Here is a 15,827-nt window from a genome sequence, read left to right on the forward strand (position 1 = left end):
GGTAATACAATTATTAACATGGTGAAAACCCGACATTTGAAAGGGTCTCACGCTCTTAAGGGTAGGAGCTTGTATGTTTTTTAAATTATGTCTTTAAATGTATTTTAAATGTCTTTAAACTATAAAACCTTAATGCAAAACTACGAATTGGTCCGAATCCTTTAACACTAACACCTTAAATTAACGTTGAAATTTGTTCACAAATAAGGGAGGAGTAGTGTTCACAAAACACAGTCCTCGCGTATTAATATGAGATGATAAAAACGTATACCAAAAACAAAAATAGAATAGTTATTTTACTTAACTGCCAGTGAATAAACAATTTTTTTTCATTAGGCATATAAATATATAAGTTTTTATGCGCACCTACCACCACGTGTGCACGCAACATACGTGTGAAAAGCATGCATTTCATACATTTAAACCGGCGATGGTCAGGGATAGTCTTGTGCCATTTTATAATGGTGATTGCGAAAGCAAGACGCAAAGAAAATTGTATTCACTTGAATTCGAAAGGTATTTCGGGTGAAATTATCGGTATTCTGTGATTAGACCACGAATACTAGAAGAGACCCGGTATGGATTATAAACATAAACAAATTATGTTTTTAAAAAATAGTACAACACCCCATTGCTGTAACAATTATGGTCCAAAAGTTATTTCAGCTTTTGTGATTTTGAACTACCGCTTTCCCATGATATAGGATGTTAACAAGCTTATGAGAGAAAGTATGTTTCAGAATGCTGATACCGTTTATTTTTACATTTATTTTGTCATTTCTAATGCTTGATATTAAGTAATCGTCCGTGATATGAAATAAATTGAATCACGTATATTGACGCTTTCAATTGGCTGAAGGCAACTGGGGCAGAGCCCTGATGGAATTTCAAATGTGTTTTGTTTTATGACAAATTTACATGTCACGACATATCCAACGACACCTTAAACTTGATGATCGGATGTGTAGCAGTTTCAAAACAATAATCACAACATTTGTGTTGGCCAATTAAATATTTAAATAATGATGATGTTTATGTGTAAATGTATCCTCGACTAAACAATTTTCACTATGTGCAGTATATCGTATCTACATAGGTTAAAACAATATTACTGATTCATTTGAACCTTATGCATCAAGCAGTTTCATTATACGATTAGATACAAATTTGACTTAGGATTATAAAAAGAAAAAAGTCAAAGTCAAAGTCATTTATTGTTGTTAACCTGATTTTTGTTTGAAAAAAAAACAACTTTTTTTGCAAGATAATGACTTTTGGTACCATTTGCCTCCGTTTAATAACTGATCAACGCTGTTATGCGAAATAATATTACATTTGGATGTTGTAACTGGCCTAACCCAAGTAGCACACATCGTTGGCCCAACGTTGGGAAATGGTCGGCACGGTTGGGAAATGGTTGGCAGAAATTTTAACGATTTGCCAACGTTGGCCCAACGGAAACTGGTATTCGTTGGCCCTACAAAGGAAACAATCGTTGGGCCTTCGTTGGGCATTCGTTGGGTTTAAGTATAAAACATTCTAAAACGAATTTCAACAAATTGATTTATTTAAAAGTACATAAATGTCATAGCAGCAGAATATAAGACAAATATTGTAAAAATTTGGATCAATAATGAATGTAGTCAGATGATGTTGTGATACTAGATACAGTGGGGAACACCTGCTTAACATATAATAATTATTATAATTCATTTTTTTTTTATTCTTTAACATATTTAAGCAAGTTTTTAATAGTTATAGAGAAAAGATTAATTAATTATATAACAATCAATTATAACAGTAGCCTACTAATCTAATGGTAATTAAATAATCTATATTCAAATACTGGTATCCTCTGCAACAACCAGAAAAACAATTCAACTACTTGAGGCCTAAACAGATTAACAGAATCATATTATACTGAAGCATCAAAAATATTTAAAGTATTAATTGTGACCGTTGACCGTTGCACCTGTCGGCTACTCTTTCACCATTTGAAAACACTCTTTATCATCAAGCACAGTTAGCTCAAAGGCGTGAGGCTCACAAGTCGAAAGTCCCGGGTTCGAGTCCCGTCCCGGCCAAAAATATTTTATCTTGTTTTATTTTCAAAATAAGTTTTTATGAACTATTTAATCATTTTACTCAACTCATAATTATGCTTTTCATACAAAATATTTATTATTTTGTGTTTTTTATGTTTATGCCCAATGGGATGGTTGGCCCTTCCGCAAAAATTGGTTGGTTGGCCAACCGTAAGACTGAGTGCCAAAACATACCGTTGGCCAACGATCTACAGAAACGTTGGGCCAAACGATTTGCCAACGATTTTTGCTACTTGGGAAGCGTTTATTTCAAGTTACGGCCTGATTCATACGTTGAAGTACAGTGCTACTTTACTAATATTACAAATGAATGTTTGTGTGTTTGTTTGGGGTTCAATCTAATATATAAAATTCTCGTGTCACAGTGTTTGTCTGCAAACTCCTCCGGAACGACTTCACCGATCGTTATGAAATTTGGTGTGTAAATTCTGTAGGTATGCGAATCGGACGTAAACTATTTCCCGTTTCGAAATTCTTAAAAGGGCTCCGCCCCAGTGGCTCTGGAGTTTCCCATGTTAACCTTATGAGAAATGGAATTAATGAATCTTAACAGCTGTTTCAATTAAACAAGTTGGTTCTGTTCTATGATGTTCAATAGCATTAAAGTTACAAGGATTACCAACAGGGTGCAGCACTATTATTTCTTTTACATTTATGACAACAGCTAATTTGCAACCAAAAGGTGAGTGAGCGTAGCGAACGAACTTCAACCTGGAGGCGAGTTAGCGTAGCGAACGAGCTAACCTGAAGGCAAGTGAGCGCAGCGAACGAGCTCTAACCTAAAGGTGAGTGAGCGTAGCGAACGAGCTCCAACCCAAAGGTGAGTGAGCGTAGCGAACGAACTTCAACCTGGAGGCGAGTTAGCGTAGCGAACGAGCTAACCTGAAGGCAAGTGAGCGCAGCGAACGAGCTCCAACCTAAAGGTGAGTGAGCGTAGCGAACGAGCTCCAACCCAAAGGTGAGTGAGCGTAGCGAACGAACTTCAACCTGGAGGCGAGTTAGCGTAGCGAACGAGATCATCTTGAAAATTAAACGTAACGGTACTTAAATTATAAATAGTCAAAGGCAAGACAACGTCTGCCGGGTCGGTCTGTCTTAGGGGAAACCTATAACTTAGGCGATACGAAGTTCGCCGGGTCAGCTAGTCACTCAATAACAATTCATTGGGAACATCGGGATTAGGCTGAAATTTGGCATGATGATAACACTTTCCTGATTAAAATATAGGCTTGTTATTACCTCAAAACGTTTTTCTTTCTTTTTGCCTTTTTGAATATCTCTCGTATGTATTTAGAACAATAGCACAATATGCCTCATTATTAAAAAATCAGGAACGAACCACGAATTATTACTGGGAAAGGTGAACGAAATGAATGTTGTAAAATGTAGACGTGGACACCTGGTGCAAAGTATTTGGCCGATTGTTTAATATAAACAAACCCATAACAGTCAGTACTGGGAACTTTAAAGGAAATATTAGGGAACAGAATACAGGGGTGTCCCGTTAATCCTCGCACGTTTCTACGAATGGACTTAATCTGCAATTTCTTAGATTTTTCTTTCACATCAACAGGCCATTCCAGTTATTGAGGTGTCGGGTCACTCAGGTCAGTTCACTTTCCCGTAGTTGCGAGATCGCGATTGTCCTTTAATTTCCAACCTAAATACTGTTTTCATTTCAGGTATGTAATCACAAAAGAGAACCAAACTAATATTCTGCTGTTGATAAAACTATCCTATTTCTTGTATTAATTTATTTTATTTAGTCGTCGGATTAAACTTTTTGAAAGATTTGTAGACAAAACAATCCAAATCACTGTTTTGAATGATATTGGACACGTTTCTTTAAAATTGTACTAAAACGTCACTTACCAAATAATGTGACGAGATAATACGTTATCTGAAAACAATTGGCGACCTGTTTAGTGTAATCATCTTCCTACCAACTGTCAATGATATCTTTACGTTATAATTTATTTACAATTAGTGAATAAACGGAACTAGCTGCTGTGCCCGTGATTCGCAACGGGAAGATGTAGCAAAAGTCCATACTGCCTAATCCAAACACTTGTTAAGTAGATTGAGTTTTTAAACAAATAGCAATCAAATTTTTACAAAAATGTATGCCCTACATTGTAATTACCCTACTGTTTACATTAAAATATATCAATAACATAATTTTTATAACTTATGGTTATAGAATTTTTCTTCATTTCAATTAATGTTTACAATTAACATATGTTCTTCTTCTCATTTTTAATTTCTGACAACAGCTGGAGTTACATAACAATGTCTGTTTCCCATGAATCTAATGGAGAAATATGAACCTGTAAAGGTCCCCAGGGCCTCACTCTAATTATTTCCCTAAAAAGAAAGTTTCCTGCACAACTTCACGTTACGCTCTTTCCAAATGACACCAAAAAACATGCCAATCGGTTTAGTAGTTTCGGAGGAGTAAATGTCACAGAAAAACCTGCTTGCGTATTAAATAAGTTAAATATCCCTCACCTCAGAATTTTGAAAGCCCGCGGAGCAGATACTAGTTCAATATCGAAGGTGGGGGGGTAGTTCTAATCCTCGGAGCGGTAGCTTGATTTTTGTCCAATTTGAGTCCAATCGGTTCAGTAGTCGAGCTTATAGTTTATCTCATACAAACACACAAACACCACCTCTTCTTTATAATAGTATAGATAGATTTAGTAACTAATTAGATTTAGTGAAAATCTAGGATATCCCAGGCTTATCGGCACTGATAAGCCGGGTCAAAGGGCGCTCGCTAGCCTCGCTGCCGCCGCTCGCTCACCTCAACAATCGGTGCGCGGCCAAATAGCAAATATTTACCCCCCTAGGAAAAATAACTCGTTACAACTTTCTTAGTTTCGTTATGGATGGAATGATACCAGATGAGTCATACCATCGCCAAATCCCCTCCAAGTAGGCCAAGGTCATGTCGTTGACCAATGACCGGAGCGCGCGCATCACCTGTCACCGCCTGTATCTCAGGTATCGTCACTCATGTTGTATTGTTAGATTCATAATGAAACGAGGAAACCCAACCTAACATAACCGCTACAGCGCGCACGCAGTATTTACTCAGTATCTACTCGGCGGAGTTCGTGTGGCAGCTAGGGGCGGTGACGCATTCAACTCAATCTTGCCTTCTGGGAGGCAGAACTCAAAAACCGCTAATTGCAATTGCAATCATTTCATATTTGGACAGTAAGTTAATTAAAGTATGTTCTTTCTAATTATGTGTTTTTTTTGTCTTAGGTAAAAAAATCCCTCTAGAAAACAAGTGGCCTCCGAATAATACCAAAGTAACGGTACCGGTACGGTATTTCCTGAAGCATGAAATGGAATTTCAAGCAGAGCATGATAAATTCAATAGAAATCTTGGTTTAAGATATCTCCTAATGAGATTTTTGGAATATATCTGTCTGGTATGAACTTCTCTGGGCAATACCCTTGACTCAAGAGGTCAAAGTACGTTACCGGTTGGGTCGAGTCTAGTTCTGTATCCTTTCTCAAATTCTTCTAAATAGAAAAACAGGTGCGCGCTAGTCCACACAAAGTACATTTTAGTCTGTTAGTACTCTGTATCAGTACGATGTATATTTTGTTTTATGTTTTTGGTTGAATGTATAATTATTTTCACCACAATACGGTTTTAAGAGAAATTATAACCGAACAATACATTTTCATAATTTTTGTTTATGCCATACACACGTGAATTACAATTAATTGATGAAGTTGTTAGGTAACTTATTTTGTAATTCATTGTCATATTGCTGAAAAAGAAAATAAGTATGGGTATTATACCAGGTATACACCTACAAAAAATCCTAAGAAACTAATAACTTATTTTGTCAAAATTATTAAAGTTTCATGTTTTTGTCTTCAATAAAAATATGCGAAAACATAACAAATATTGTTATTTTAATTCTAGAATGACCCTAAGTCGTTAATTTGTAGTGAGTTTATCTTACAAATGTTTTTAAAACAATAACCGTTGATTAAAAGGAAAAACTGTCTTGCGTGGATGCGCGTGTACTTTATTTCTATGGCAGATATTTTTAGGAAAACGATTCGAAAATTAATGAATTCACAATAACTAATGTCTAGTTAACTTAACAGTAAACTAGATAACACAAGTCCAGGTAAACTGCAAAAAGTGATGCATTTTATAATACACAGACAACAGCGGCTTTTGCCTACAAAGATGGTGGGTTGTCGTGTACGCCCCATGTTAACTCTCGTCAACCCACCACCTCGCATGTAAGCGACAACGTGCCACCACGTCAACCCACCATCACTATTTTATGAGGTGGCGGGTTGTCGTGTACGCTCAATGTTCGGTGTCGTTAACCCGCCACCTCGCACGTAGACGTCAACCAGCCACCACGTCAACCCGCCACCACACTAAAGAGGTGGCTGGTTGACGTGTATGAACATGTCTAAGCACCACCATGACAACGTGCCATCACGACAACCCGCCACCACACATTTTTCCGAGGTGGCGGGTTGTCGTGCACGCTAGAGTCAACGTGCCACCCCGACACCCATGTAGCACAGATGGTTGGGCCAACGTTGGTAAATTGTGGAACCACACAGTTGGCCAACGGTAGAAATGTCACCTCTTTAAACTGTTTTCCAGCCAACCATTGACCAACCGTTTTATTTCACACAAAATAATAAAGATTTAGTACGAAAAGCATAATTATTAGTTGAGTAAATTGATTAAATAGTTCATAAAAACAAATTTTGAAAAAAAGCTAGAACAAAATTTTTTGGCCCAGACGGGTCTTGAACCCGGGTCCTTCGACTCATGAGCTTCTTACTTTACCACTGAGCTATCTGTGACTGTTGATATAGAGAGTTTTCAAGTGGTGAAAGAGTAGCCGACAGTTGCAATGGTCGCAATACTTCAAATATTTTTGATACTACACAGTATAATATGATTCTGTTAATCTGTTAAGGCATCATAAGTAATTTTTTTTTTTTTTTGAGTTAGAGAGGATACTGGTATTTGAATATAGATTAATTAATTACTGTTAGATTATTAATGCTATTATAATTGCCTGTTATATGATTAATTACTCTTTCCCCTTAAATTGTTGCAAATAAGTTAAAGAATATTAATTTAAAAAATATTTGCATTATTATAATTATTAAAATTCATTATTGTAGCCCCGGAACTGTAATATATAAAATATCTGGTTTTACAATACCTTTATCAGTTCCAAAAACTTTTGGAACTGATAAAGGTATTGTAAAACCAGATATTTTATTATAATTATGTTGTGAAAGCTAGACCCAGAGAATGAAAGTCGTGTAAACTCAACTATGGACCATCGTTGGTCCAACAAAAGTATCTTTTGTTGGTCCAACGGAGTGAAAAACGGTTGGACAACGGTTGGCTTGATGTATGATACCCAGCAATGCATATTAATGTATTTCATTAACAATGAACCAATGTTGGTCCACAGTTGTAAATATTGGTTGGCCCAACTACGAGATATACAGTTGGACAACGGTTGGTTGGTTGTGGAAGCTCCAACCAACCATCGACCAACTGTCCCACAGTTGGCCAACGTTGGCCCAACCATCTGTGCTACATGGGCAACGAGCCACCACGTCAACCCGCCACCTCAAACTTCTTCTTCTTTTTGATGGCGGGTTGACTTGGTGGCGGGTTGACGTGGTGGCGCCTTGGCGCGTTCCCTTATAAAAGCTGGCTTGGTTACCATGTATGTTCAGTATTTAAAATGCCAGCTGATCACATTGTGTGTGAGAGAGAGAGATCAGAGATCATATTAAAAAATCCCCACATGGCCACAACAATATTCATTGATACAAATTTAAAAATGTAAACATTATAGTTCCAAGAGCAATGTCTTTTAACTTCCTCATATAGTTGTTGTCTAGCTATTTCATTTTTTCTCCTCTTACATTATTCCATTCAAAACTCTTTCTTTGTATAATCAATATACCGCTTTATTTTTAACTCAAATTGTGTGTGTGAAAATCTAAAACTCTAAAACTGTTATTTTGAAGATTAGTTCATCAGAAGAAACATAAGTTACTTAATTGTAGGCCTACATCCTCTAGACCTTCCAGAACTTCATGACTAAATTCTAAACTAAACCAAAAGTCCATCATTTATTTTATTTTCTGTTGTTTTGCAAAATTAAATAAATAACCCTATATAACAGTCCACTTTTATTATTGTAAAAAAAAACCTTGCTATTTGGTCCGTTCGCGTCGGATTGTTGATTAACCAATTGATTGAACTAATTATTTGGACTTTTGGTGAAGATTAAAGACGGAACCTAATAAACTCTCAATTAGTCTCAATATTGTCGTTCTCGTTCACGCGTATTGCATACTCGAATTGGTAACATTTTGAAAGACGCTCTTATTACAAAAACTCATGATCGTATATCTTTTGGATATGTGCTCTATATGGTCATGGAAGTTGAGCTGCCTATCTAAAGCCGGGTTTTCCTAGGCGCGAAGTCGGCGAGCGGAGAGAGGAACGCGGAGAGCGGACTCCACTTGTCTTAGGCAATTTAATGTTACTGTTTTCCTAGAAGCGGAGCGGAATGCCATGTTAATTTCAATTCCGCTCTCCGCGTTCCTCTCTCCGCACGCCGACTCCGCACCTAGGAAAACCCAGCTTAAGATCAAACCAAGAAACGTAATGGGTAGTACCGTAAGAAGATATGTCTTCTTCCCCTGGTAAAACAGTTAACGGATCTTACTTTTTTAAACTGTTATGGAATTGGAGCATCTTCGTTTTGTTATAGTTTAAAAAAGTTTATTGCTTTGAAACCATTGCAAAGACCTGTTGGAACTCACAAACACTAAACGTCTCTAGGTGATCCACGTCCCTAGCTGGAACACAAAGCAAGGTGTCGTTGGTATACAAACAAACATCAGATCTACATTTGGGTTTGATACAAATAGGGCGGATCGTTAATGAAGAGTAAAAGAGTGAACATTTAAAAACGTACGAATTCAGGAAAAGCAATTAAATTATTTTTTGTTCCATTTTTTGAAACTGTTTTTATTTTTTTTATTTTATTAACATTTGAAGTTTCATATAATGTCCATGGTAACGCAATATCTTTGGTGATTTTTTATTAACAGAGAGCATCTTTGATGGAAAAACACGAAATTTTGTCACGACCATCACGGACATAAATAAAACTGAATATGAAAAATAGTTAATATTATTTTTATAACTATGTTTTGCTATAAACTAGTTTACTTTCAAGGGCCATTATACAATAAACAGCTCACCAAGCTTGTGGTATATTTGGTCTTTCAAGAAAAATAAAAAAAACTCAAAAAATTGAAAAAAGCCAATAAAATCTTTTAAAGTTTGTATAACTCCCAAAATAACTTTTCTGAGACCCGAAAAATCGTTATTTTTATAGAGGTGTGCTTCTTTTGTGTATAACACGCTGAAATATGATATTTTAATTTTTGAAATTTATATTATAGAAATAATAAACGTGATGGTCAGGGACAAGCGGTGCGGTCGTGAATTGCCTGGAATATTCCAAATCTTTCTAAACCATCATTCAATTATACTGTTAGTTATAATAAAAATATGTGTTTCAATTTAACTAAACTGTTCAATTTACAATGATATTTAAGTTATTGTCACGACCAAACACAGTATAATCCATAAGGCTGGATTGGTCGTGAAAAAACCCGCGATGGTCGTGACATTACGTGTTATTTGGCTCTGTTCTGGCGGTAGCCCTGCACCTCATGTTCGAGGATACAAAGTGGACTTCTAGGTTAATCTAGCAATTGAAATATCTTATAAACAAAAATTAACACCATGTCTACTTCATAAAATTACTACTTACGGTCATGGACACACCATAATTACAAAAAATACAAACTTGCCTTTATTAATCTTGTAATTCCTCCTTTCAACTCGAAACGACCGGCACTACAATCCTAACGTACACCCCGAACTAGTCTCTAAAACCAACTGACTCCATCAACGCCAGGCTTGCCACTGTCGTGCTCCAAAGTTGTAAAATTTTCCCTAATGGTCGTGACGTCAAATCGAGGGACAGACCTATTTAGTCATGGTAGTCAGTTTACAATGAAAACAAAATCATTATATGCTCCTTTTTCGTAAGTTTAATAACTATTGATGGAATAAAAATACAACATTATATATTTCGGCATGAATAATTATTCTAAAAACGGCATGAAAGTTGCAAAATGTTGTAATATGTACCCCCTAGGGTACATATGATATTTTATATTTATATTTTTTGTAACGTGACAGTCGTGAGTTTCGAGACTTTAAAAATACGAAAAAAAATACCTAGAACTTATTCAAAGCCAAATAATTGTGTGTAACATGTTGCCCCCGTCCCAAAAAATATTAAAACACATTATGATATACTACATATTCAGTATCTACGAAGTAAAAGGCCAGGGACATAAAAACGTACGTTTAAAAATTTTCACTTAAAAACATGATTAGACCAAGGATAGAACCCTGAGGAACTCCCCGAAGTATAATAGATGAAGCAGGAGGTAGCATGAGTCATGACTACAAGTTCCTTAGTGGTCAACGAACAGCATGGCCAAAAATAACGTCACTGTGTCCTTAAAAACAGCGGGTCGATCGAAAGACTGCCCCCCGGACAACTACCCCCCTACCCACGTCATGTTGACGTCAGTGATCGGGGGGGGGGGGGGGGCAGCTTTCCAGTCATGGACACTCAAGTTTCGTTGTCATATACTCTTCTAAGCTAACCTAACCAACCAAACTTGCTGTTACATTTCAAAATTCTGTATGATATACCCCACATGCCTTTTTATCAAACGGAATTACTCGAATTAAAATTACAATTACATAGCATCACATTTTGCTAGGGGGTAGTATTCCAGTCGCGGACACGGCTGCCATATTGGTTAGTTGGCAGATTTTGTGAAGTCACGTTTCACCTGGGGGGTGGTTTTTCCGAGGGATAGTATTCCGCATCCCCAAAACGGCTAACAAACTTGGAGCTTTACTAAAAGATCGGCCTCAAACGATCACTCAGATTTTTTTTTATATAGAATTAAAACAAAAAAATATAAATTGAAAATATATTTCTGTACATTTAAAATGGAGTCAATATTTTCATAGCGCAGTAACCAAGCTTTCGAATTCTAAAAAAATACACAAATAATACCACAAGCTGCATCCAAACAAATCAGCTGTAACGACACTACTTTTAACATTAATTGCCTCTTCGTGGCCGCGGCCTGGAGTTAAAGGTGGCCGTGATCAAGTACTTACCCTGAATTATCTAACTAAATTTAATACACACTCAGGTGTAAGTCACTGTCTTTCAGGGTTGATTAATATGAATGTGTGTTTACTGTTTTTCATCCTGCATTCACTGCAGACATTTTTAGTGTCGATTACAGAGTCAAATTCATTGAAATCTAACTTGTATCAAAGTTCTCAGATCAGCAACATTTTACAATAGGTTTAGGTTACCGGTTTATGGATGATTGGGTGTATAATGCCTCAAGAATGAATAGACCACATTATGCTAGGCATGTCTGTCGTGTAAAGTCTATAGATCACACTTAAAGAGACTGAGTTTGCTTTGGACAGTCTGCCGAAAGTCTGTCAACAGAGTTTCGGATTCAAGTTTCTAATTTGCTTTGTCACCGAACATTATGGGTAACAGTTTTTTTTAAGTCAAAACTTAGGTTTCATTTTTTTAGCTGATTGTTCCGTACTATTAATAAAGGAAAATAATACAATACATTTTTGTTGTTACAAACTACTTTATAATGTATATTTGTATTGTTGTATACAACTGTTCACAACTGCGTGAGCAGATTTGGAGAAGTAATTATTTCATGTTATATCTTTTTACAATAGAACAAAGGCTTTGTAATATTTTTAATCTATCTTAAAGATATCTATGTATTTTATTATTAAAACATGTTCACTTATCGTATGTAGTTATATCAAATGCACTTCTAATATTCAATTCAATCTTGTAAAGCTTAAAGCAACCATAACATGTACAATTCAAATCCCCATCCCATTCATATGACCCAACTTGACTCTTTCATGTATAGCAGCAACCAAAGATATTTGTTGTTCTCTTTGTCTACCATGCATAGCTGTTGACCTTTTATAATCGTCAATGTCAACAGTCTCCAGACAGTCTAAGGTCGGTTCTTTCTGTCACCAGGGGCCAACTTAAGAGCTTTCCAATCTCTATAATCACTTAGTCAATAAAATTACATCTTTTAACAAAAGCGAAAGCTGTGCCAAGTATGGGAAGTAATCAATCTCAACTTCAGTAAATTGCAGTTCTTGCCATAAGCCTCTTTACCACAATACATGAACATAGACAGAATATCTTATGTTTTTCCCAAACTATTTTTTTATTTCAAAATAAGTTTTGTCTTACAACAATGAAAATACTCTTAAACAATCTCTGAATAAATAATATAAAAGAAATTAACAAAATGCCACACACATTTCCCTAAGTTATCACACAATAGTTAGTTATCACAAAGCAAATCACACTAAATTTTTAAAAATTTTTCAATACACACAACGAATTTCAAAGACAAGCGAGAATGTTGCATGAACAACAAAATCATCTGATGGAAAAGCGTTTTAAAAAGAGACATAAGTGTTAGGTGAATAACATTTCTATATTTGCTCTATTGATCCTCAGGTAAGATAGCTGTGTGTCCTGGCCCTTCTTAATGACGTTTTAGAACTAGGTGTGTACACTACTTTTGCATTATTACAAACACAAAGGCAAGTGAGCAAAGATCATCCGATGTAATTATTTTTTAGCCCCTGGTCTCCTATGAAAATATGCACTTCTCTACTTTCTGCGCTTGCAACGCTAACAGTGTGTATATTGTCAATGAAATGGACCTCAGGGAAAATAAAAAAGCCTAATTTGAAACAAAAGGAGTCCAGGAGCTATACAATGGCTATTTACAAGGCTATTCAAATTATGTTTGGGAATCAGAGACTTAAATTCATTTACAGACAACATTAAATATACATAAAAGTAAAAACAACAATAATAACTTTTTGAAAAGTTACAAATAATTCATCAACAAAAACCTATGTAAAAAATAAAACATGTAAGTTTTTGTACTATATTCATTTTAGTTAAAAACAGTAGGATCTGCTAAAGTTTCATAAATCTAGGTGCTGGTGGAGCCGAAAACGCCCTTGCTTCTCGGAAAGGCCTTTCAGTGTACTGAGCACGGTACTCGGTGGACCAGACACTGTGGCTGGCCGGCTCTCAGCTGTGCCGCCAAGTGATGGGGGGGCGAGGAGCGGGGGGAGCAGAGGCTGGGCGGGGCTGTCTACTCCTGGCACTGAACTGCTCCTGGTACTCACTCATCCATAAGCTGCTGCTGTTTGAACAAACCTGTGGCAACAAATGTTTCAAGTTCAACAGGTTTTTAGGTTAAAGTTTTTTTTGTGAGTAGACTCTCGTTCATCCGTACTAATGTGGCGGACGTCCAGTCCAGATTATGAAAAATCCGTACTATCGAGAGTCGAGCAAATACACAGTACTGTATATAGACATTTTTTCAATTTTGTTCCAGGTCCACAGTAATGATAGCCGGGCATATGCACTTCCACCGGTAGTAGTTTTTACAGCCGGGTTCGGTAGTAGTTTTTACAGCCGGGTTATCCGATTTTGTTGATTATTTGATGTAGTCTCGGTCCCACTTACCGGGCTTATCGGGATAATCGGGCTTCTACTGTACTGTGCCACCAAAAAAATCACGATTGCCGATCCGGAAAAACCGGGAGTCCAGACAAGGCCGATCCGGATGAGCGAGAGTCTACTGTAGTACTATGAAAACTATGGTATCCTGCAACAACCTACATGTACAAACTAATTAAAATTACAGGCCCTTTATGTATGTCATTAAAAATTGAAATTCTAGTATATATTTTTGTCTATCCCAGTTTCAAAAACTTAAATTATATTAGATTACCTTTGTTATTGTAGGCTGTAGTCCTTGAGTAGGTAAGATAGTTGTATCACCTATGCATTTCGCCAGCTTGCGTGGCATCTTCAGGATTCTATTTCAGTTATCTTCTTATCACTAACACTATAGTCTATACTGTATTAATAAAATATTTACACACTTGTGGTCACCAGTATGACCACTATACAGTATACACCACTATACACTCGTGGTCAGGTCAATTGGACAACACAAGGACCGGCATGCGGCAGAGTCACGACGGGAGGTCTTTCTTCATCAGTTTCATTTCTTGGACCAGAGGTGATGGCATTGGGGCTGTTTGACGGTTGAGGGTAGTTTGGAATTGCCTGGTTTATGGTCGTGCGGTTGCTTTGATCTCTCTAGTTCTGCCAGTTTGCCACTGTGTTTCTAGTTTTGTTAGTTTTGATTTTAATGTTGTATATTAATTTGAAAATTGTAGAGCTGGTGTAGTCTTCTTACCTACTCATGAACTACAGGTTACAACAACAAAGGTGATCTAAAATTCTAGGATAAACAAATGCCCAATGAAACTATGCATCTATCGCGTATAAAGTAGCTACAATAAAAATATAATACCCGCTCTCTCGGTGTTCTTGAATGATGTTTCACTGCTCTTTCTTGTACCAGAAATTCATTCACCTCAGCTTTTCGTCTCTGTGATGCGTGTAATGCTGAATCATGTACCTAAAAACATCAAAATTGCTGTTATCTTATAAATAATTTGCATTGCTGTTTTTACGTGGAGTAACTGACATAGAAAAATTTAGGCCAACTATTCTTGCAAGAATTTAAAGAACAAAGACAAAGTTTTTACTGTTAAATGATTAACGATTTATAAAATGAGATGACTTCAATTAATTACAAAAAAGATTAGGCCTATAATAATTTTATTTTTATTTTTTACCATCCAGTAATCCATGATGGCTCAAATATCAACTTATAATAGTAAAATAAAAAAATAATACATAATAAAGACTACTTATTCATTACCTCTAACTTGTCATATTGATTTTACCTCCGATTACAGTTTTACTACTTACAATTGAACTGCAGTAGTGCACCATAAAAAATATCTTAAATGGAAGCAAATTTATACAACAATATATATACTAACTGCTGTACCCGTGCTTCGCAACGGGAAAAAATCAGTTTCATAATCATTGAAATAGATTTAGAATAAATAACCTATCATAAAAAGATTAAATAAACCTACCACATAGTTGTGTAAAACATTTTATTTATTTTTTTGTTTCAGCTGTCTGAAATTGTGAAATAGACATTTGACAGTTCTGGTTGTTTACATTTAAATGTCACAGCAAATGTAAACATTGTGAATTTTCTCATGCTTCCATGGAGACCAATTATTAATATTTAATTTCTGACAACAGCTGGAGTTTCATAACAATGTTTGTTTCCCATGTTAATCTTAAGGAGAAATACAAAATTTTAAAGGGCCTCAGGGCCTCACTCTCTAATTATTTCTCTAAAAAGAAAGTTTCCTGCACAACTTCACATTACGCTCTTTCCAATGACACCAAAAACATCTCAATCGGTTCAGTAGTTTCGGAGGAGTAATTGTCACAAAAAACCTGCTTGCGTATTAAATAAGTAATATAGAAGTAAATATTTCATTTCAACCAAGTCAGTATATGTTTGTAGCAAACTGTTAAATTAGCAAAC

The 15,827-nt window shown here is 36.1% G+C and overlaps 1 protein-coding gene across 2 annotated transcripts in view; it reads right to left on the reverse strand.

Moving 5' to 3' along the window:
• Positions 1-11,951: 11,951 nt before the first annotated feature.
• Positions 11,952-15,827, reverse strand: part of LOC128987917 (centriole, cilia and spindle-associated protein-like) — a 32,567-nt gene continuing 28,691 nt past the window's right edge. For both annotated transcript variants that reach the window (XM_054409010.1, XM_054409009.1), the window contains exons 5-6: positions 14,724-14,831; positions 11,952-13,552 (exon numbers count right to left, since the gene is read on the reverse strand). In XM_054409010.1, coding sequence (XP_054264985.1) covers positions 13,424-13,552; positions 14,724-14,831 — 237 coding nt within the window. In that variant the 3' untranslated portion in view covers positions 11,952-13,423. The remainder of the gene's footprint in view (positions 13,553-14,723; positions 14,832-15,827) is intronic.

The sequence above is a fragment of the Macrosteles quadrilineatus genome, unplaced genomic scaffold, assembly GCF_028750875.1.
Source record: "Macrosteles quadrilineatus isolate MER2022 unplaced genomic scaffold, UCM_ALF_1.0 Scaffold_2__2_contigs__length_208266976, whole genome shotgun sequence".
In the NCBI taxonomy this organism is placed as follows: domain Eukaryota; kingdom Metazoa; phylum Arthropoda; class Insecta; order Hemiptera; family Cicadellidae; genus Macrosteles; species Macrosteles quadrilineatus.